The 20,582-nt window shown below is 37.9% G+C and overlaps 2 protein-coding genes across 7 annotated transcripts in view; one reads left to right on the forward strand and one right to left on the reverse strand.

Annotated features, from left to right (window-relative positions):
• fam83hb (family with sequence similarity 83 member Hb) overlaps positions 1 to 14,511 on the forward strand; it is a 29,082-nt gene extending 14,571 nt beyond the window's left edge. For all 3 annotated transcript variants that reach the window (XM_016669294.1, XM_016669295.1, XM_016669293.1), the window contains exons 2-8: positions 5,792 to 5,953; positions 6,787 to 7,119; positions 8,239 to 8,403; positions 8,518 to 8,642; positions 8,718 to 9,269; positions 9,418 to 11,797; positions 13,032 to 14,511. In XM_016669294.1, coding sequence (XP_016524780.1) covers positions 5,831 to 5,953; positions 6,787 to 7,119; positions 8,239 to 8,403; positions 8,518 to 8,642; positions 8,718 to 9,269; positions 9,418 to 11,797; positions 13,032 to 13,052 — 3,699 coding nt within the window. In that variant the 5' untranslated portion in view covers positions 5,792 to 5,830 and the 3' untranslated portion in view covers positions 13,053 to 14,511. The remainder of the gene's footprint in view (positions 1 to 5,791; positions 5,954 to 6,786; positions 7,120 to 8,238; positions 8,404 to 8,517; positions 8,643 to 8,717; positions 9,270 to 9,417; positions 11,798 to 13,031) is intronic.
• si:ch211-199g17.9 (synaptonemal complex central element protein 1) lies at positions 1,547 to 20,320 on the reverse strand. Of its 4 annotated transcripts, none has more exons than XM_016669297.1 (10): positions 20,209 to 20,318; positions 19,630 to 19,692; positions 18,465 to 18,539; positions 18,241 to 18,288; positions 18,039 to 18,093; positions 15,513 to 15,602; positions 15,369 to 15,432; positions 15,229 to 15,295; positions 15,020 to 15,116; positions 1,547 to 1,826 (listed from the first exon to the last, which is right to left on the reverse strand). In XM_016669297.1, exons 1-10 carry the CDS (start codon positions 20,222 to 20,224, stop codon positions 1,715 to 1,717), a joined length of 687 nt encoding a protein of 228 aa, XP_016524783.1. In that variant the 5' UTR covers positions 20,225 to 20,318; the 3' UTR covers positions 1,547 to 1,714. The 4 variants fall into 4 exon arrangements, with proteins under 4 accessions (XP_016524783.1, XP_016524784.1, XP_016524786.1 ...); XM_016669299.1 differs by lacking the exon at positions 1,547 to 1,826 and adding an exon at positions 14,649 to 14,970 and having other exon boundaries at positions 15,007 to 15,116; XM_016669298.1 differs by lacking the exon at positions 18,241 to 18,288 and having other exon boundaries at positions 20,209 to 20,320.
• Between the last annotated feature and the right edge of the window lie 262 nt (positions 20,321 to 20,582).

The raw sequence follows: 20,582 nt of genomic DNA on the forward strand, positions 1-20,582 counted from the left end.
TGCAAAACCTGAGCAGTATTGGTACAGTCTGATCTGACACAAGGCTCAGTGTTGCCCGTTACCAACACACTGCGCTGTTCTTTCATCCAGGCCACTGAAGGCAGAAAAAAACAACAACAAACTTGTAGAAATAGCATGACTCCTCTCCTATTTAGCATGCATACGCTGTAGGAGAAGCAACACTAGAGGCGGTGGAAAGCTGTTAACATTATGCACTTATGCACTGATAAAAGATATTTCCAGTAATCAGTTTTGCAACTCCTTTTTATCAATTTCTATGTAGAAGTTATAAATAAAGCTATTATCTTCCTACTTTCCAGATCAACTGAAAATGAGAAAACAAAGGTCAAAGTCAGAGCTGCCTTTGTCTGCATTACAATCTACAAAACAGTCAAATCCTCCTAGTTGAAGGACAAAAGTACCTATAAATAAAACCCAACTAAGAATAATCACACAATATACTATAGCTCTCTAACTTAATATTTAAGAAGAAAAGCTGATTTTCTTTTGCGTTAGATTCTTAAATCATTAATTTATCGCAACTACAGGAACCTTCATTAATCCATCATAATTCACTTTAGGACCAGAGCACCATGTGTTTGAGAGAGCAGTCAGCTTCACACAGCTGTGCAGCTCAGCAGGACTTCACTATAATATCAATAGAAAAACAAAATGACCAATGTTGATATTTTAAACTGTCTTTAGCATCTTATTTTTAGTGCTCTTAACATTACTAATAGCTGTTCTGTTGTGTATTTCCCTACAAGAGAAGCAGCATTTCCGTGTGAAACACTTTCCATCCTGGACAAAGTTGGATTCCGCTAAAGGATAAAATAGGTCAGCTTTGTGGTAACACGTTCAGCTTCCTGGTATACTCTGGTAATTTGTGTTAGTTCAGTCAGATTGACTGAACTGACGACATGCCTCTGTAGACAATAGTTTTCTTCTAACTTCATTTTGAAAAACCTCATCGATGCTGAAAATAACCGAGTCTTCTGCGTTCTGTAATGACTTCCTCACCGGAGAGGGTTATCGGTAATACTAGAGCGGGAAAAAACATTGGGTTTTTAGTTAGTTACCGAATTTTTATTAACCGAACAGAGGCAGGAAATCTGAAATTTCCGTCACAAGCCCTTTTCTCAGTGCATCTCTAAATAAGCAGATACATTTTATTAGGATGCCTCATAGCCTGTTTGAACAATGCTTTGGTGTTCTTTGTGATGGGCTTAGCAGAGATTCCAACCTTTTGATTATAGAGCCCTTTCTGTTGAGCAAGGAAGACTGGTTTGCAGACTCCAATAGTAGTTTAACTGCGTGCACATAACCGTTCAGTTTTATAGCTTTTATCCTCGATCCAGTCGGAGTGAGTCACTGTGCAGGAATAGCCTGAACATGTGGTTGTAATTTTGAGTTAAAAAAGCTCTGACATGCCAGCTCTCTTCAGTGTGTGCGTGCCTTAATTTAATCTTGTCACATTTCCAACACGGCAGTAGTTGTATCTCATTCATTAGTGCGTTCTCTTTTGCGTGTGTAAAAAAAAAGGTCGAAGTATATTTACCGTTAATTTTTGAGGGCTAATGTGCTTTAGGAAGAGACGAGCTGGAAAAACAGAAATACTTTAATGCGTTGGCTGCTAAGTTTTCCATTCAAGCTGACCGCAGGCCTGAAGGCAGTTGGAACAGATGAGGCACTTCAGAGGACCTGTTTTTCTAGCCTAAAACGGGATGGGATGCGAGCCTCTGAGTGCTGTCACATTCAATACGTGCTCATCTGTCTTTGAGCCGTCTTTTGTGCTCCACTCATCAGCCGCGTTGAGGTGTGATGATCTGCAGAGAGACAAAAGAGGCACTGTGTGGATTTATCTCAGTTTGTGTGCATTACTCCAATAACAATGGAAAAACTGCGGCGTCCCGAAACGAGCAGCAGAACTCCACAGCCTCCAAAACCTGTTCTCAGGTATTCTGCTCTTGCTCCGTTTGCGACGAGTTATAACACCTGGAATGAACATGCCGGATCAAACCCTGTGTTTGCTTAGCGAGGCGTGTTCAGGTAGAGAGCGATACTTCTTGAGAGTTCGCATCTCCTCAACCTTTGTTTAACTCACTCTCTGCCATCAGGACCGGCTCAATTTAGTGGTTTGTTTTTGTAATCTCATGCAGGGATGTTGAAAATGAACCACTGGCACATTAGCAGTGTCTGCTGCAGTGTTTTGCTGCAGGTTTTGTGTTTCACCCCAGCTTTGTTTACGGTACATTTGCGTTTGGCTTTGCCTCATGTGGAAAAGCTTCTTACCTGAAGCAGAAATACAGAATCCCAGATTCCCAACGTGTGTCAGTGCTTGCACTTTGGTGCTCACGTCTGTTGCCATAGCAGCAAACAAAGCACTGGTATCTGTTTTGATATCCTACCTGTCACAGCTCCTGTCCTCCACCGCCTCTTCCTGCAGTGATCCACAGGTGAGCAGGGTGAAGAAGAAACCACCACGCTCTGTTTGGTATCTTTGTGTTTGATTCAGGCTCTTACCTCATAACCACCTCAGGGCTAAAACCATTCAGCTTTACTGCCAGAAATTTTAATAAACTGATGATTAATGAAAATGCTTAGTCGCGCAAAACGAGTTCCTTTAAAGATCTTAAATTCTTGGAAACAAAAATGTGTCTACTGCAAAGTAGTTTTAGCCTGTTTGTTAATTTAGTACATGGATTAAATTCATGTTAATGTCTATTGAAATGGCTGCATAATAAAGACCATCTCCCACATTGTTTTCCACTGGATTTTAGAAAATTTTGCATCTAAGAAACAACAGGAAAAATTAACAACAGAGATCTTTGAATTGACTAAAAGAAAAAAAAAACATTTAGACGATGCAAAAATCCACAATGGCATAGTTACACAGTAACTGTTAATACGTGTACCAAGGTTTCAATATCCCTAACCTTTTCCAACATGCTACACCTGCAGTTCATATTTTTTTATAAGTGACTGGAGTTTTCTCCTGCTGTGTGTAGCAAAGTCTGCAGACTGGTGGAGTGTTGCACCCCTAAAAAAACAAGCTGTTGCTGTACAATATTCTCCAGGCTGGAACAAATCTGTTATTATTTGTCTTTGCTTACAACAAGGAAAAATATGAACAGTTATGTTGTGAAAAACAGACCCTTTATTAAAAAATGTTGTTCAAAAGTACAACTGGCAGGCTCAAATCGACATGTTTATGAAGAGGCTGACTGCAGACTAGCTAACTGAGAAGGTTGTACAATTTTCTAATATCAACTTGATGCACTTGTGTTACTCTATAAAAATGAAAAGGTAGAAAAGTGAGACGAATATTCTCCCCATTAAGCAATTGAAAACTATGATACAATTTAAGTGAGCATTTATTTTGTTTTATATTTTTTGCTTAGGTCTATGCTAATTGTCAGAATCAAATGTTGCATTATTTCAGCACAAATAATTTCGGTAGTTTTTAAAATCAAAGTACTGTTGTACTGTACTGCTTTATCAAAGTATGTAGACAATGTTACACATTTTTGTTTTAAATTTTTGTACTAATACATGTTTGTTATTATGTAAGAAATCTATTACCAGCCAATGCCTATATAAAAAATTTAATCATCATTCAAATGACTACAAAAACTTTATTTAGGGTAAATGGATCAATTCAATTTAAACCCGCACTTTTACTTTTTCTACTTGTAGTCAATAGAAATTTTAGCAAGTATTGCATAACCTATAGCAAGTATTACATAACCTATTTTTTATTATTTTTTTATCACTCTTCTGTTTAAATACAAATTACATCATAGCTTCATGATACAACTTTAATTTTTTAGATGTTACGGTGCATTTAGTGAATAACAAAAATGTTAAAACATATGATTACTTGATAATAATTATAAAAAAGGTAACTGAATACAATGTCTGCAACAATACCTGTAATTTGAGGGTGCTGACAGCTAGTTTAAGGCTGTTATGTTACATAACACGGTTGTTAATTTGAAGTTTGCACACTCCAAGCATGACAGTTTTTCAGTTTGTGGTTGTCATTCATTTCCTGCAGCATGTGTTTGCATTCAAAACAACAGAGCGTCTGTAGCTTATCGTGAGATTTAGAGTAAAATCAAATAAATAAATTAGGTGATTTTTATCTTTGAAAGTAAGCAGGGACATAGAACCAAGAAGCAGTTAGTAATAATAGTAGTAAGTAAGAAAAAGAAGAAGAAACGGACTAACTTTCATGGCCTGAAATAAGTGAATAAAGAGGAAGTGAGCCATTTTTCCCATGTACGAATCACAAAGCTGCAGTTTGTAATTGTATCCTCTGGCCAAGCCACACCAGGCTACTGGATGACTCACCAGTCCGCTGATTCAAGTGGGTTCTTCCACTGTTTGTGGGTTAGGACTTGTTCCCTTCGTTATCACCACAACCAAGCCCTGAACTGTTCCTAAAAGTTTACACAGAGCGCATTATCCATACTTTTATAACAGGTACAGTCCCTCCCAGCCTGAGCTGATCATGTCACACCCTGATAGTTTTACCAGACTTCCATTTAGTCTGAGAAAATAAGAACACTTTTATAAGTTTCTCCAGAAATCCTGTAGAGACCATGTGCTTATTTGTGGAAAAATAAGCACCTGAGATTTAACTTAATTCAAATTTTGCTTTAAAAGTGCAACTCATATGGTCCATAAGCTTACCAGTTAGGGAGACGTTGTTCAAGCCTGAAATGATTGTCAAAGTTTATCTTTTTTTTGCCTATCAAAGAAATAAACACAATCTTGAAAGTAGTGGTCACATCTACTTTATCTTCTTGTTTTGAACATTAGGAATCTAATCGCTGACACTGATTATATCAGTAATGTTGAACTTGAGGAAAATAAATCATGCTCACATTAGGTAACAAGTAAGTTAAAAGTCATGGGACAGCTTAAAAAAGGACTTATTGCAGCTTTCAGACTCAGTTTTCTTGCAGCAACAGACTTTCCTTGGCAAGGCCTAGCAACTAGCAACACGAAGCATGACGCACCGGCATGACAAGTTCATTTAGCAAACTTAAGAACGGACTTGTCTATACACCTCCTCATACCTTTCCCACCATTCCCCATGCCTCTTTTAGGTTCTTTTCCCCTCCATCTTCCTTCCATTGTACCTTCTTCCTCCTGCTGTTTCTATGTCCAAAGACTTGTTAAAGACATTATTACGTGATTGTTTTATTGCCAAGTACAGGTATGGTGTTCATTGAATCAGACTTAACACGTCAAAGTCTGTAACAAAAATTTCAAAATGTGATTCTCAATCTGTTCATTTGCTTTTGATCAAATTCCCAAATTTAATGTAATTCAAGAGGGACTGAGTCACAAGACCGACGTTTCTTTGCTTGACTAGATTAAATTAGATCTCTTCCCAGCAATGAAAAATCTCATAGCAATTATCTTGTATAGCCGTTAGAGTTATCTTGAATAAAACTGGGATCATATGAAGTTACCTTTAATCGCCAGGCATTGATTTACTAACAACAGTTGCTTTGTTTGCTGTAGGAAACATGTCCGCTTGTGCATCCTAACACAAAGCTGCCTTTTTCTCATAAGGGATTTTTAATTGAATTACTGTATTGTTTGTCATTAATGCGGGAGTGGAGTGTTATTATAGTGAGTGCAACCATAACAGCAAGGTGATCTAAATACAGGAAAGCATCTATTTCTTTTTGGACCAGGGTGCTTTCATGTTTTCTCTCGAGATTCTAAGGCTCCTAGCTAACTCTGCTGCCCTTTCTTGTTTCTACCTTTCCTGCAGAGGCTTTTCATTTGACTTTTGACCGCACCCAGTCCAACAATGCCGCACCGGTCACAGAGCTCATCGGTTGGTGATAATCCACTTGACCCAAACTATCTACCGCCACACTACCGCGAGGAGTATCGTCTAGCTATTGATGTTCTGATTGAACATGACATACAGGTAACAGTTACAATTTTTTCGTATTTTCCATAATGTGAGTAATGTGTAAAAACAGATGTGGGGCCATAGAACAACATTTGTCTTTTGTAGTGTTTAATACTTTTATGTTTTATATCAAACCAACAAATTATCACGCAAGACTAAAAACCAAAGTCAATACAATGACAGTTTTCAATTTACGATTTTGTTTATTAGGGGAAAAACAGCATTCAAAGAAATGGGCCCTTTGTTAAACGATGCGTTAACTGCAATTAAACATTGTTCAGACAACAGGTTTGAATTTTACTTGCCACCCCTTGTCATTTTACAGATCTGATCACAGTCAGAACTGTAAAATAAAGAAATTACCTAAATGAAACCTGTCCACATTAAGTAAGCTAACGGATTTGAAAAATCTTGGAGTGAACATGGACGATGGAGCAGGACAATGATCTGAAGAAAACAAGCATGTCCACCTTTGACTGACTAAAGAAGCATTAAATGAAGGTTTTAGAGAAGCCTAGTCAAATTCAGTACTTAACTTTTATTGTGATGTTGTGAAATCCTATTTTTGCTCTAAAAGCCACTAAAGATGCTGAATTAAAACAATCCCTGAAAGAAAAGGCAGGCCAAGATTTCTCCAGAGTGGTGTAAAAGGCTAATTAATGTCACCAAAAGTTTGTGTAGATTTCTTTTTCCTGTAAGAAAAGAAATCTATATTACAGTTATTTTTTTCGACAATATTTAAATGTTACACAAAAACAGAAGTAAACTGTAAGGGTCCAATTTACAGTACTGTAATGCTTTTTTAAATTTTTTATCACGCACTGAATTTGTTTGTGTTGTTGGACCAGGGCTACTTTGAATTCCTCCAGACGTCAGATTTGGTGGGTTTCCTGTCCCAGTCGGAAATTGAATACATCAAGTCCACACTGCAGGGACCCAGCCAGTCCTCGGGCGCCCCTGAGCTTACATACTATGAGGGAGGGCAGGACGCCGAGGGCTCCTCTGACACCTACTGGCCACTGCAGTCTGACACGGCTGCGCCAGGGCTGGACCTGGGATGGCCGCTTCCGCAGCACAGCTTCATTGGGCCCACAGAGGTCACCACTCTGGTCAACCCCTGCGACTCAGAAATGCCCAGCATTAAGGAGCAGGCCAGGAGACTCATCAAAAATGCACGACATGTAAGTACAAACATCAGGGTGCAAGAAAGACAGATGTTACAACGTGCAGGCTTGATTTACATATTTATACTTTAAATACAAGAATGTATTAGGAAGCACATTTGTAGCCTGGATGGGTTTGTGCCAGGGTATGACGTATATGTTTCAGTGCTGTCCTATCAGTATGCATCCCATAAGTCAACTGTTATTTCTGAAAAAGAGAAAAACTGGTTGATAAAGCCCTGCCAGGTACATTTGTGTCCCCTGACTTGTTAGTTTGAACTCTTTTTTTGTTTTGTCTACCTCTGGCAACATTTCTACCACTCCCTTTTAGTCAAATTTCCAACTCACTGGCTGTCAGCTAAATTAAAAGTATGATTAGCAGCAGAATGACTGCCAAATGTGACTAGCAGTCAAACTCGTTGGTGTGAAGGATCGTGCATTTATTTGTCCTATGTTTCTGTCTGAATTTACAGCGTTCTGAGCTGTGTCTCGCAGGCGTTTACTTTTAGCAACTCTCCTGAAGCCAGTGTCTCAGCATGCTCATGGAGGAATGACAGCTTGGAAATAAAATGAGTCACCCTGAAAACCTTATGTAAATTTAGTGCGGCAGATATACTGAGTGTAGTCAAATGTTCATGGAATGTCTATTTTGTCTAAGTCTTTTATTAAGAGTTGAAACTTAAGTTGGATAAATAAAAAAAAAACTTGTCAAGTCAACAAACAGGAAGCAAGGCCATCTCGATAAATACAAATATTCAAATACAGAAAGTCCTTGCTCAATTCACCAATTTTTACCAATACTTTATAATTTCTTCCATTCCAGCTCGAACTTCATAGATTTTAACACATCATTTCATACTACCTAACCGTACACAGCAGTGTTTCTCTTTTCAGTTTTGTTCGTAGTGAATTATATGACTATAAATATGGTAAAATCTTGTATATACCTAGTTGTATATCTTCATCTGAAAATCTCACTTTCTCTGTGGTTTTGTTTTTAAGAAAAATGGGTATGACTTGACTACAAAGCGTCAAATGACAAGGACCTATATAGTCCTGTTAGAGGGAGGGTTTAAGAAACTGACAACACAATAATCACGTGTCCCTAAAATAAGTGTGTTTGTTCTTGCGGTCTAGGTTATCGCAATTGTGATGGACATGTTCACAGATGTTGACATTTTCGGTGACCTCTTGGAAGCAGCAGGACGCCATGTTCCTGTTTACATTCTACTTGATGAGAAGAATGCTCCTCACTTTGTCAATATGGTTATGAGCTGCAAAGTCAACCTGGACTTAATTCAAGTGAGTTTCAGGTTTCATTACATTCCACGTGTCTTTTCTCACTTTCTTTTCTTTTTACCCGTTGCAAGATTTTACACATGGTGTGCACTAACAGGTAAAATGTTCATTTTCTAGATGATGCGCGTCAGGACTGTTGCAGGAGTAACATACTACTCTCGGACAGGGAAATCGTTTAAAGGACAGGTGAAAGATCGTTTTCTCTTGACTGACTGCCGGGCTGTCCTCAGTGGCAACTACAGGTATGTTAATAATATCATTTAATTATGTTGTAGTTATTTAAAAACGCTAAGACTTTCTCTTTTGTCTATTTCTAGTTTTATGTGGTCGTATGAGAAGATCCATCGATGCATCGCACACCTCTTCCTTGGAGAACTGGTCACTACTTTTGATGAGGAGTTTCGTATTCTCTTTGCTCAGTCAGAGCCTCTGATTATTGATCCATCCAGTGGACCACTCACAATTCCTGACCCGGGCACCAGCAGCTACAAGAACCCCCAGTTTGGTTTAAAGAGGTCACAGTCTTTACGTAATCCCGGTTTCAGGAGACAGCCTGAGATGCATTCAGCCTTCCCATATGGGGAGTTAGATCGTAACACTTCACTGCCTTTCCGGAGGAATGACGCGTTTCGTCACACCCTGGAACCGAGTGCAGGAATAACGATAGGAAAATATTCTCAGCAACAGTTTCGCCTCCAGCAGTCATACCTGGAGCAGGGAAAGTCCATTGTGTCCAGGCAGATGGAGTTGAGTTCAAGTGCCTTCAAGAGACATAGCTATGCTGAAGGGACCCAGGAAAATTATTCAGCTTCACGACAATACATGAAGCACAGAGTAATGAACAATCTGGATGAAACAGATTTTCACAGGTAATTGATTCTAAAATGCACATTGTTTCAGGATTTTATTATTATAATTCATCTCATGTACTATAATTTGTGCAGAAATTTCTGTACATTGACAACTAAGTCAACTATAAAGATCCATGTTTTTTTGTTTTTGTTTTTTTTTTTCCAGAGAGCATATGTCAAGTAGCCATTACTACAGTGAAGGTCCTGGTCCTGGTTCTGGCCACGGACACTACGACAGACTTCGAGCCCCTCATCACCTTCCCATTGACCAGTATTCAGAATCAAGTTTTCACTCAGACCGGGAGCCTCCACCTGGAATAAGAGACTACTTTTCATCTGAGGACCTGAGAGGACCAGAAGGGCTCCATGCCCCTCCTGTAGCTGGACGATATGGAGGAGGTTCCGCTAATCGAAGACCAACCATAGGACAAGCTTACGCTTGTCAGCGTTCACCGACACATTTACACCCACCTGAGAAAGGACATTTTCAAAAGCAGTCTGATCAAGAGTACGACCAAGATCCAAGTGTAAAGCAAGGTATGAGGAGTTGGAGAATCCACTCATATCTGAGTACTTATGAGGATGGTGGAGAAGAAGGCTTGCCTCAGCCTATGGGTCATGACGCATTTGAGGAGCCCCCGCCTGGTGAGCAACTAGGTTCATGTGAAAATTTAGCTTCACGCTTTAGACTAAAGGATCCACCAACTGTGCCACCCAAGCCCAGACCAGATATACTGAAACCCCGCTTTGGAAAGCCAAAATTACCTGACGGCAACAATCAAGACTTTGCCCCAACAGCAAGCAATGATGTGCTTCCCTCCTTCAGTGATTTGAGGTCTTCTGTTTTGGAGAAAAGAGACAGAATAGTAGAAAGGGAAAAGGAAAGGGAGTCAGAGAGGGGTTCAGCTAGGAATACTGCAGAAGATTTGGAGGTTAAGGAAGCTCCAGATATCTTTTTGTCCAGGCATGAATCAATCCGCTCTCGCGTAAACCCTCTCCTCCAGCGTAGCTCTCGTCTGCGCTCCTCGCTTATATTCTCATCTTCCAAAGGAGAGATGCACAGTGGTAGTCTAGGTCTAAAACCAGCGACCGAAGAAGATGACCAGTTAGATACGGTACGCACTTCCTCCCTTGTGGCCCAGATGCTTGAAAAGAGAAGGTCTTTCTCTCGTGAGCCTTTTGAATGGCGAAAGAAAGCTGACGAAAAAGACAATGTAAAAGAAAAGGAAGAGAGAGAGGAAAAGGTAAAAGAGAAAGAGAAAGAAAATGAGAAGAAGGAAGAGCAACAGAAAAAGGAACAAGAAAATAAAAGTCAGATTAAGGAAAAAGAGGAAACCCATAGTACTAAAAAAGAAGAAAAAACAGTGAGTGCTGAGACAATTAAAGTCAAACCCTCAGTAAATGTAAATGATCCAGCTAGTAGACTACAGTATTTTAAAGATTTGGAGAACAAGAGAAAAGCCTCAAAAATGGAGACAGAGCAATCTCAAAAAGCCTTAGAGCCTGCTGAAAAAAAACCAGACCTTTCTGAGAAGGTCCCTTTGTGTCCAGACACAACTCCTCCAAAAACCTCATCTGTAGCCGTCACTTCGACAGAACAAGAACCCAAGAAGCCAGACATCGCAGCAAAACTGGCAGAGCTCTCTCGCAGAACTTCATTAAGTTCAGTCAAGCCTTCGTTAATAACCCCAAAGCCTTTTGGAAGTTCCCTGAAGCTTTCAGAGACATTGCAACCCCACAAAAAGGAAAATGAGACAGAGGGTAAAAAGAAAGACGACCTCAAGTCTCTAAAGCCTCCTCCATCACCTAAGTTATTCAGGAAAGATCAGCTGAAGATTAAGTCCCTGAATCCTCGTCGCATCTCTTGTGATGATGTTCTGACAAAAGATGCAACAGATGCTGAGAAGAGTGAAATGAAAAAGAGTCGCTCTCACAGTTCTTCAACGCTACCACATGAAGAGTCTAAAGAAGGACTGCACAAAGTAATGGGATCTAATACTTCGCTAAATACAATTGGTGAAGGAAAGGGTGATGGTAAGACACTTGAATTCCTGAAGAAACAGACTCAGAGGTTAAAGGGGTTCCTGGGGCCAAAGGATAAAGAGAAGAAAGCCTCAGGAGACGACAGGGGCATGAGCACCGTCATGGAGGTGGCTGACGACTCAAGCAAAAAGGGCTCCTCAGGAAAGGTCACAACATCCATGACTACCGAACAACCCGCCACAAACCACAAAGAATCGGCTGGGAAATCATCTTCATCCCGCTACCAGGCCTCAGGAAACTCAGCTTTGTACAGCAGCAACCTGCGAGACGACACTAAAGTCATTCTGGAACAAATCTCAGCGAACAGCCAGAAAAACCGCCAGGAGAGAGAAGAAACCGGAGAGGACAAAGACAGTGGTGCCACGGACAAAGGTCAAGAGACACAGAACCCCTTTAAGAAAAATCGATTTCTGCGACCACAAAGCAGCAACCAGGAGAGGGAAGGGCTGCTGAAGAGGATAGAGAGCCTGAGGAAGGAGAAGAAGGTCTACAGCCGTTTTGAGGTAGTTAATGCCACCAGTACTGATGGCAAAAAAAAATAGTTAAGATAAATATAGATAATCTTGTCAGTGTTCTGAATCATAAAACTAAACCAATGTTTAGATGTAGAAATATTCTGTTTTTCATTATCTGTTAATTTGAAATGTTTGTACATAGACTATATAGTAACAAGAATATAGTTAATTTTACTAAAGATAAGTTTATGTTGGTGAACAAGCTAATATGTTCTGCCTGGTATATACAGTGCTGTGAAGAAGTTCTTGACCCCTTTGAAGTTTTTTACACATTTGTTTGATTGACACACTTACTGTTCAGATCATGAACTAATCTTAACGTCCGACAATGATAACCCAAGTAAATACAAATATCATTTTTCCAATGATGACTTTATGTGAAGAAGCTATTGAAACCCACATTGCCATGTCTCTTTCTCATTGTTTATGTACTGAGAAAATTCAGGCATGCAGATATTGTTCTGGATTCTTTTTTAGCCAACTGGATAAATAGTTTAGACTCTCCTGTTTTGGTGTACAGTCTTCTCTCCAGTGACGATTAACCATGATTCCACGTTTTCACCATTTTGTGGATAATGGCTCTCATTTTGGTGCACTGGAATCCTGATAGGTTTAAAGGATTGTTCTTCTTTTGTTCTTAAGTTTCTTTCGATTGGATCATAATGTATTGCTTTGTGAGATCTTTTAACCTACTCTTTGTTGTCAGACAGGCTCTATGTAAAGGATTTAACTAGACCAGAATTACTCACTTGTCTGGGAGTAGTCAATCCTGTTTAAAGTTGAACCCAGTAATACAAAAAAATATGGTTAAGCACAGGTTCATCATGATTTACCAACTGGGACAATTATATTTTTATCCAGTGTTTGTTTGGACAGATTTTGTTCCTTTATTAAATGAAATCATTTAAAATGTCCCTTTTGTATTTACGTTGATAATCTGAGATTTTCAAATTGTTTGTTTACCTGAAACGACAAAACTTTATGAAAAAACAAACAAACAAACAAACATACCCCAGAAATAATCTGTAAGGCGGCAGTACCTTTCACAGCACTGTATAGAAAACTGGCACAATTTCAATGCATTCTTACCAAATATAACCTTTTAATTTAACACACAGGATTGCATTAGTAGGGTTTCACTTTAGTAAAAGCATACAGGAGAAGAAGTAGAAAAAGGGCAGACACATCAATTTCACTGTTATCCTTGTTGCTCTGTTAACAGATGGGGAATAGCCTGGCATAACGAAAGATGGAGGACCGGCCTTTTATATGCGGACTATTTATGCAAGATGATCAAAAACAGCCATTGCCAACTTGTGCCAACAACAATCTATCACTCCACAAAGCACTTCTGGTGCAAGAGCTGCAGCCTTTTCTTACACAAAGAAGTAATAAAACTTGAAAAGACGATATTGAAAATGCTGAAAACAAACTAAAGTCATTGGGTTTGGAATGTGTCTCCTTGCCAAGAACCGGTACTACTTTCTCCTTATATGGTGACTGAAAGACAAAAGTGACTACTTGCACACTGACAGCGTTGGCTAATGTTTCACCACACAGATAAAAAGATAGGCTGTTTCACATAAAACCAAGCCTGTATGAACGTGACAGGGGAACTTGAAGATGAAAACAAAGAGACTGCACATGTTTTACCAGGAAAAGAAAATGGATACATGCCAGTTTAAAATCAAAAAAGCACCGCAGTATTCTGCAGTAAGTATACAGTACCAGTGTTGTGAGTTCATGGCAATGTTTGTGTGCCTGGGACTAGTTTGCAGATAAACATGAGAGAGAGTATCCTCGTGGTTTCATCATGTGCCAATCATCGAGGCCATTACTAAAGTAGGAGAGTCAATGCAAGCCCAAAGGTAGAAAGATGTGGGTAGTACTGAGAATGAAGTTGTGGGATTTGCTGTTGGAGTAAAGAAAATGAGGTGTGAAAATATGTGGGGTTTTATAATCTCAAACTGCATTAGCAAGTGTGTTTTTTTTTTTTTTTGATAAAGTCAAAGCTGTAGCAAAGTCTACCTTTCCATTAAGGTGTGGACCCACCGTTCAGGGCTAAAGATGTCAAATAACCATTCAGGGAGGGGATTTCGGTCAGAGTACCTGACTAATGTATGCGTGCTGTCCTTTGTTTTATGTAAATAAAAATGTAAATCATTTACAGTTGCTCTGAGTCACTGTGAAATAGTTTTGTTAGCATGTTGTTTATTTTGGGGGCGGGGGTATTTCAATAAGGCATTACTTCTAAAGGAAACCAAGAGAAAGACGTTTGGGTCTATTGCACAGTTCTGGAGCAAAGCCATGCCAGCTTATATAACTCGTTTTACTTCTAAGGCCCACGCCCTAAGCAGGACTCCTATCTATTTTGTTAGTCTGACCACAGTTGAAAAGAAGACTGAGGTGTATGTGTGACACTTTAAGACGGCATCAAACTATTTTGTGTTTTTCTTGAGCATGTCTGTAGCTTGGATTTACTCCCGAGGGATGATTTAAAGTTTACATGTTTTTTGTTTTAATGTACATATTTATATATAAAAAGCTTTGTTCGTGTTTTGCATTGTAAATGTATGCACTGCACTGGACTCATTTTTGTTAAATATTATCGACGTCACTGAGGGCAAACCAGTTGCACAGGGTAATTGTGCTCTTTGTTTTTAAACATTTAATAGTGTTAAACTGTTTTTAAAATATGCACAAAAAAAGGATTTAATTAAATATTTTAAACTAATTTGAGTTGTGGTTGTGTGTATATAAGAGGGTCTGTATATAAATTGAATTTTGTAATTACAGGCTTTCGAGTTTCTTTTTTTGTTGATGCAGAAAAATCACAAAATTGCAACTGTTACATTTTTATATGGAACACTTGGTAGATATAACCTCAGCATAGAATATCTTAATACAGATAAAAAAGTTCAAAAGTTTTAAGATTTAAAGCAAAAACCACATAACGGTTATGAACAATTTAGATATTAAATGTGGTTAAATCTCAGACTGAGTCAATTAAGTACTTAAAACCAGCAGTGAAAAACATATAAGTTGACTGTTTAAGACTATCTCACTCAGGAAATCTTTATGTAACGACGACATAAAGGAAATGTAACATTTCCATTGAGCCTGGTCCCTGAGCAAGAGACCAGGCTCAAAACAACACAAAGAACTGGTCACTCTAAATCCCCAAGACTAGACACAAGTCATTTGGTTTACTCAAGAATCTGTGCATCTTCAGTCTCAAACTGCTTCTGTTTCTTCGCCTCCTCTACTTCTTCGTCCAGTTTGTGCAGCTGAGCCAACTTCACTTGTTCTATCAAAACCACATAACAAACAGTTCAAACACTACATGCTTGCATAAAAAAATAAATAAAAAATAATGGTGCTCACAGATAATCGTGGGAAGAACTCAAGAGAACACTCACCAGCTGACGACAGCTGATGTTTTATGTCTTCAGCTTTCTTCAACTCATCTGGGAGTCTCTTTGGATTCTAAATAACATTTTTTTTGTTTCAGTTATTCACTGTTTTTAATAAACAGAGAGAGGAAATAAGGAAAACTTACAAAGGCATAGTCGAGTTGCTTGTGCTGCTCTATCAGTTGCAGAAGTTGGTTTTCGAATCTCAGTCTGTTGAAACCAGGTTGCTTTATTGAGTTATTATGGTAATATTTTTAGTCAATTTTCTGAATGGAATTATTCAGAACTACCGCAGTTTCCTGTGTTTCAGCTTCACTTCCTCGATTTCACATCTGTATCGTTCCAGCAATTGCTCGTTCGTCTTGTTCTGCTTCAGCTGCCTGCAAAACACATTTTAGCACATTGAAGATATTAAAGGCATTATTTTAATATAAACTAAATGAAATCATAAAGCATTCTAAAGTATTACTTCTCTTACAGTCACCATATGTTGGCTTAGAAAAGCTTTTGTGAAAAAAAAAAGGGTAAAACTGTTCTGAAATTAGTTTAACATGTTTCATAATTACGACTTTCTAAAACAAGTATATTATACAGGCTGTAAATAGATAACAGATGACCTGTCCATCACAGGTTTAACATTAGAGACACATTCTTCAGGTCAAATTAGAATATCTAGTTAACCCAACGTGGATATTTTTAACAATGAGAGGAAGCTGAGGTAGCCGAAGGAAATTCACAAGCACTGGGGAAACGTGCAAACTTCACAGGTCTGCACGGCTCAGATTCCATCCTCAGACCTTCTTGCAGGAAGGTGACAGGTAATAGCATCATGGCGCCTCGATGCCTTTGTCTTGCAGCTTTCCTGCAACAATTCCTACAAACCATATGTCTTCAAAGGGAAGAGTTAAAACAAAGTGCGTCACACCACCCATTGATGTATCTTAGGACAATGCTGGAGGGCAGGAAATTCCAGCATTTTGCCATCAGATGGTTAAGGAAAATGTAAGAAACGAAAGAGGCCGGACTGGTTGGATATATCTTTGTACAACAGAAAGATAATGACCCAAACCAAGAAATAAAAATGATGCCCCTTCATCCAAAACCCGCAGTTTGTTTTGGCATTAAAGTGATGACAAAAGAAAAGCTGTCATTGAAAACTGCAATAAATAAGCCAACACAAATTCACACCTTTGTATCATGGTAAAGATGCCCAAAAGAAAAGATCATTAAATATTATATGTTGTGAAGAACTAAAGTATTCACAGATCTCTACTATCAGCTTTGACTCTTGGTGCGATGTTTTTCTCTGAAACTGTTAGTTTTTACACAAAATCTAACCAGAATTGCATCTTCTTATAAGTTTAATTTGTGTCTTTTAGTCCAAAGAATATTTCACCCAAAGTCTTAGGGATCATCGAGATTTTGTTTTGTTTCGGGACCCTCAGAGGTGATTTACAAATCTCAGGAAAAAAAACCAATTATAGCAAAATCTAGAGTCATTTCATGTGACTGAGGTCAAACTGTTGTGTTCACAGCCAAACAGACTTTAAAAAGAAACTGGAAGAAGAGTTAAAAGGAAATAAACAATATAATAAAAAAAAATCTAAGAAACAAGTGGCAACAATTTATCCAGAAGTTAATATAAATGAACCACTATTATAATAATTATTATTCTTAAAAAAAAAACAAAGAAAATGTTTCATCCAAAACTCAGAATAACCAGAAAAACTAAAAATTAGTCTAATTTATGTTCTTTTGTCCATTCAACAGCAGAGCAGGGGAAATTTAAAGATGCAATTCTTTGGCCAAACCGAAGGGCGGCGCTGTTCGTTTAAAGGATGTAGTTCCACAGTCAAACACAAGGGCGGCGCTGCACATTTAGTTCTCTGATAGGATGAAGACCCTGGGAGCCATATAATAGTGTGATAAATGAGCCCACATCGTTGGTCTGGATCGTGCCTTTCCTATTTATCTGTGTGCTCCTCATTCATTTTGTATCACAGCACCTGCTCAGCCGCTTTCTTATTGCTTAGTCATAAACACTGACCTTAACTAGGGCAGGTGAGGCCTGCAGGGCTTCAGATGTTGTCCTGAGTTCTGTTGTGACCTTCTGGGTGAGTTTTCAATGTGACTTTGGAGTAATTTTGGAGTAATTTTGGCAGGAAAGCCAGACTTGGGAAGTTTCATCACTATTTCAAATTCTTCAAAATATCAAATTCTTCAGAAATATCCCTAAAAACCTTTCATGGTGGAGTTTGTTCTTCAATATCTTTTTATCCAACATTTAGCCATGTTGTCAGGCAGGTTGTGTTTTAGGGATTGTGAAATAATAATAATAAAAAAAGTTTAATAATTACAGTTAACTCATTATTTAACAAGATGGAGAATTGTATTTTTGCAAAGGACCTGGTTGCTTTTGGATTAATTTGTTCTCTTAATTAAGAAAATCATAATTTGAAACAAATTTGTATATCTCTGATAATCTTCTTCAGATTCTAACATCTGTTTAATAATCTTAAAAACTTTAGTATATGAATTGCTATCCTTTTCTAGTGACAATGTTTAACTTACCGTTGAAAATTCCTGTTTAGCCTATATATTTTTCCAAGCTTAAGGCATGAGCAGGGATGTTTTTGAAAGTTTTTTTTTGGTGTAAAATTACTTTAAAAAGACACATTAGACAGCTGGATCAGACAAAAATATTGCCAAGCCAAGCCACCAGCGCTTTTCACTACATGGTGAATTCCTGCCATCTAGTGGTAGAAATGCGACATACACAGTGGTGCACATTGGCAGATTTTTAAAAAGTATTTTACTTGTTCAAGTCCTGCTCAGAGTCTTCACATTGCAACTGCAGCTTGCTGGATGCATCTGACAAAAACAAACAAAAAACACAATATTCTGTTAAAGTATAAATGTTTACTAAAGACTACCATATGGCTCAGGCAAAGAGTTAAATATTAGACAGCAGGATTACAACAAACACTTGACCATTAAAAGTGTTAATATAGTGTGCACCTTTCTTATCTTTATGGATTCCTTCCAGTTCATTAGCTTCGGTTTGTACTAATAAACAAGAACAATACATTAATTAAGTATGATCAAAATAAAACTTTACTGTTATTTTAATTCAATAACAGTCACTAAGGGTAAATGTTGAATGCTGGTATGTACAGCTCAGCATTTTAAAAGAACTAATCACTGCCAAAGTAAAATGTTCAGGAATGGGTTTAGTATCTTACAATCTGCAAGCTCCTTTTGCAAATTGTCATGCACAGACTGGGCATCTCTGACTTCCTCTTCAAGTTGTCTCTTCTCTGTTCAAAGAACATGATTGTTAGTGAACATTTTGCCACGTATTGTTATTCACAGTTAGAGAATCAGAATGGCTCAAGTAGGGTGTTGCGGTTCCCTACGAGAGGGAGATACTAATCATATCTCATGCACCTCCATTCATCATGCTCTGTAACTCCACGGATGGAGTAACAGGTAAGGATGTACCTCACTGACAATACCGGATAAGTCGCAAGTGAAGCTTAATATTGTGTGTACAGACCTATCTCACTCACGGTTGTAAGAGATATTTGTTCACTTGTTCACGTTTTTATTTAGTTCATCCGTGAACGTGAATACCCTCTGAGCTTCACTCAGGTATAAAAATTGTACGTTTTGACGTGTTTTGGTCATATTAGCTTTATTTATTCTCAATTTGATACGGGAACGTGTCTTCGTTTACATATCGTCATCGCTACGTGGATCCTCATTGGTGCAAACCTTAAGAAAGATTTCTACAAAATTACAACGAAGAATGTAAGCACTTCCTTGATAAACAAGGCACCCACTCTTTCAGATACATTCAAGGCCTTTACTTAGTAATTTAAAGGTTTTATTTGGTTAAAAGGAACGAGATTAAACTACCGGATGTGTAGCTCAGCAAAGAACAGCCTATGCGTCAAGATGGTTCCTGCAACACTAAAGCTAACACGGCCAGCTTTCAGTTTCAATTTTTGCGATATGTGAAGAATATCCACTGATCAGATCAACAAAATTAAATAATGATTAAAACAAATTTTAAAAAACGCCAACACAAATTAAAGACATTATAAGCCGGTACTCATGCCCGTCATTTCGCAAAAACAAAAAAAAAAAGGGAAATGCTACACTGGTTTAACTAGCTATAAATGTACGTGTTAAAAACATTAAAAAATTATATTTTTAGGTGTCAATGGGTGTATATATTTAAATGGAAATTAATAAATATTAACTTTCAATAAAAGTACATCTTGTCCAACAGATGTCACTATAGTGCAAAAACAAATTAAACGTTTCTGTATCAATGAAAAACGTTTTCTAAATAAATTTAGTATTTTAAAACATATGGAGTAATGAAACCTTACAAAAATATACCTTGTTGAAGCATCCTTAGCTTGGCCATGAGCTGTTCAATTTTGGGCTCCGGCAAATCTCCACCTGCCAATGTAACAAATTAAATTATTAATGCTACATCTAAACTTTACCTGCATATTCTTATGTTTTACATTGTTTTTATGGTGGGAAATTGATCATGTACCCAGTGTTGCATCTTGTAATTAATATGTAAAACATCAAAATTAGAGTCAAGAAAATCTTTGAATTTTCTAGAACTTTCTTCCAAATGCTAGCTTAAGATGTAGAAGCACCCAAATAGCATTATGTTGCTCATATTAGCGTCAAATGTAAAACTCTAAGCAGTTCAAGCCGTAAATTAAACTGAATGTTTTAATTTATAAATTTATGTCTTTATAAATGACTGCAGAAATAACATTGTTTTTGTAATATAACCGTTGCATTTTAACCAACTGAAAGAAAACCGTTAGCTTAGTTCGGGCTAAATGTGCCATTGAAGCTACAATTCATCCCTAAAATATTTTTACACTGCTCAAAACTCTTCAATAATTTGGAAACGAGCACATAATAAACCTATTCCATTAATTATTCGAGTCATACCGCCTTGTTCACTCATGTTTATCCAGCTAGGCCTGTCTAGATGGCCGACTGACGTTCCCACTCGGTGTCCGAGTTAGCGGTGGGCCCTGCACGTGTGTTCATATCAAAACGTTTGAATATATTTTAAAACGTCATATATTCCAGTCAATAAATGACGTTTATTGACTGGAATAACGAATCTGTGATATATAAAAGCGAATTTATACATCACAGATTCATCTCACAAAAATAATATACTTCAAGTGATTGTTTTTGTTCATTGCAATAAAAAACGGAAATTCAGTTAGCCTGTCTCGTTATTATCATACATTACAGAAATATAGATACTTTTTAAATATATTTTTGGCCTTTTTATTGCTCTAACATTGACATTT

This window comes from Poecilia formosa, unplaced genomic scaffold, assembly GCF_000485575.1.
Source record: "Poecilia formosa unplaced genomic scaffold, Poecilia_formosa-5.1.2 Scaffold21, whole genome shotgun sequence".
Taxonomy (NCBI): Eukaryota; Metazoa; Chordata; class Actinopteri; order Cyprinodontiformes; family Poeciliidae; genus Poecilia; species Poecilia formosa.

Excerpts from the sequence above, each read along its gene's own strand:
- si:ch211-199g17.9 (XM_016669297.1), bottom strand. Across the intron at positions 18,094-18,240 it reads AATCCATAAAGATAAGAAAG|ATGCATCCAGCAAGCTGCAG; the intron begins GTGCACACTATA and ends TGTTTTTGTCAG. Across the intron at positions 15,296-15,368 it reads AGCAACTCGACTATGCCTTT|AATCCAAAGAGACTCCCAGA; the intron begins GTAAGTTTTCCT and ends AATGTTATTTAG.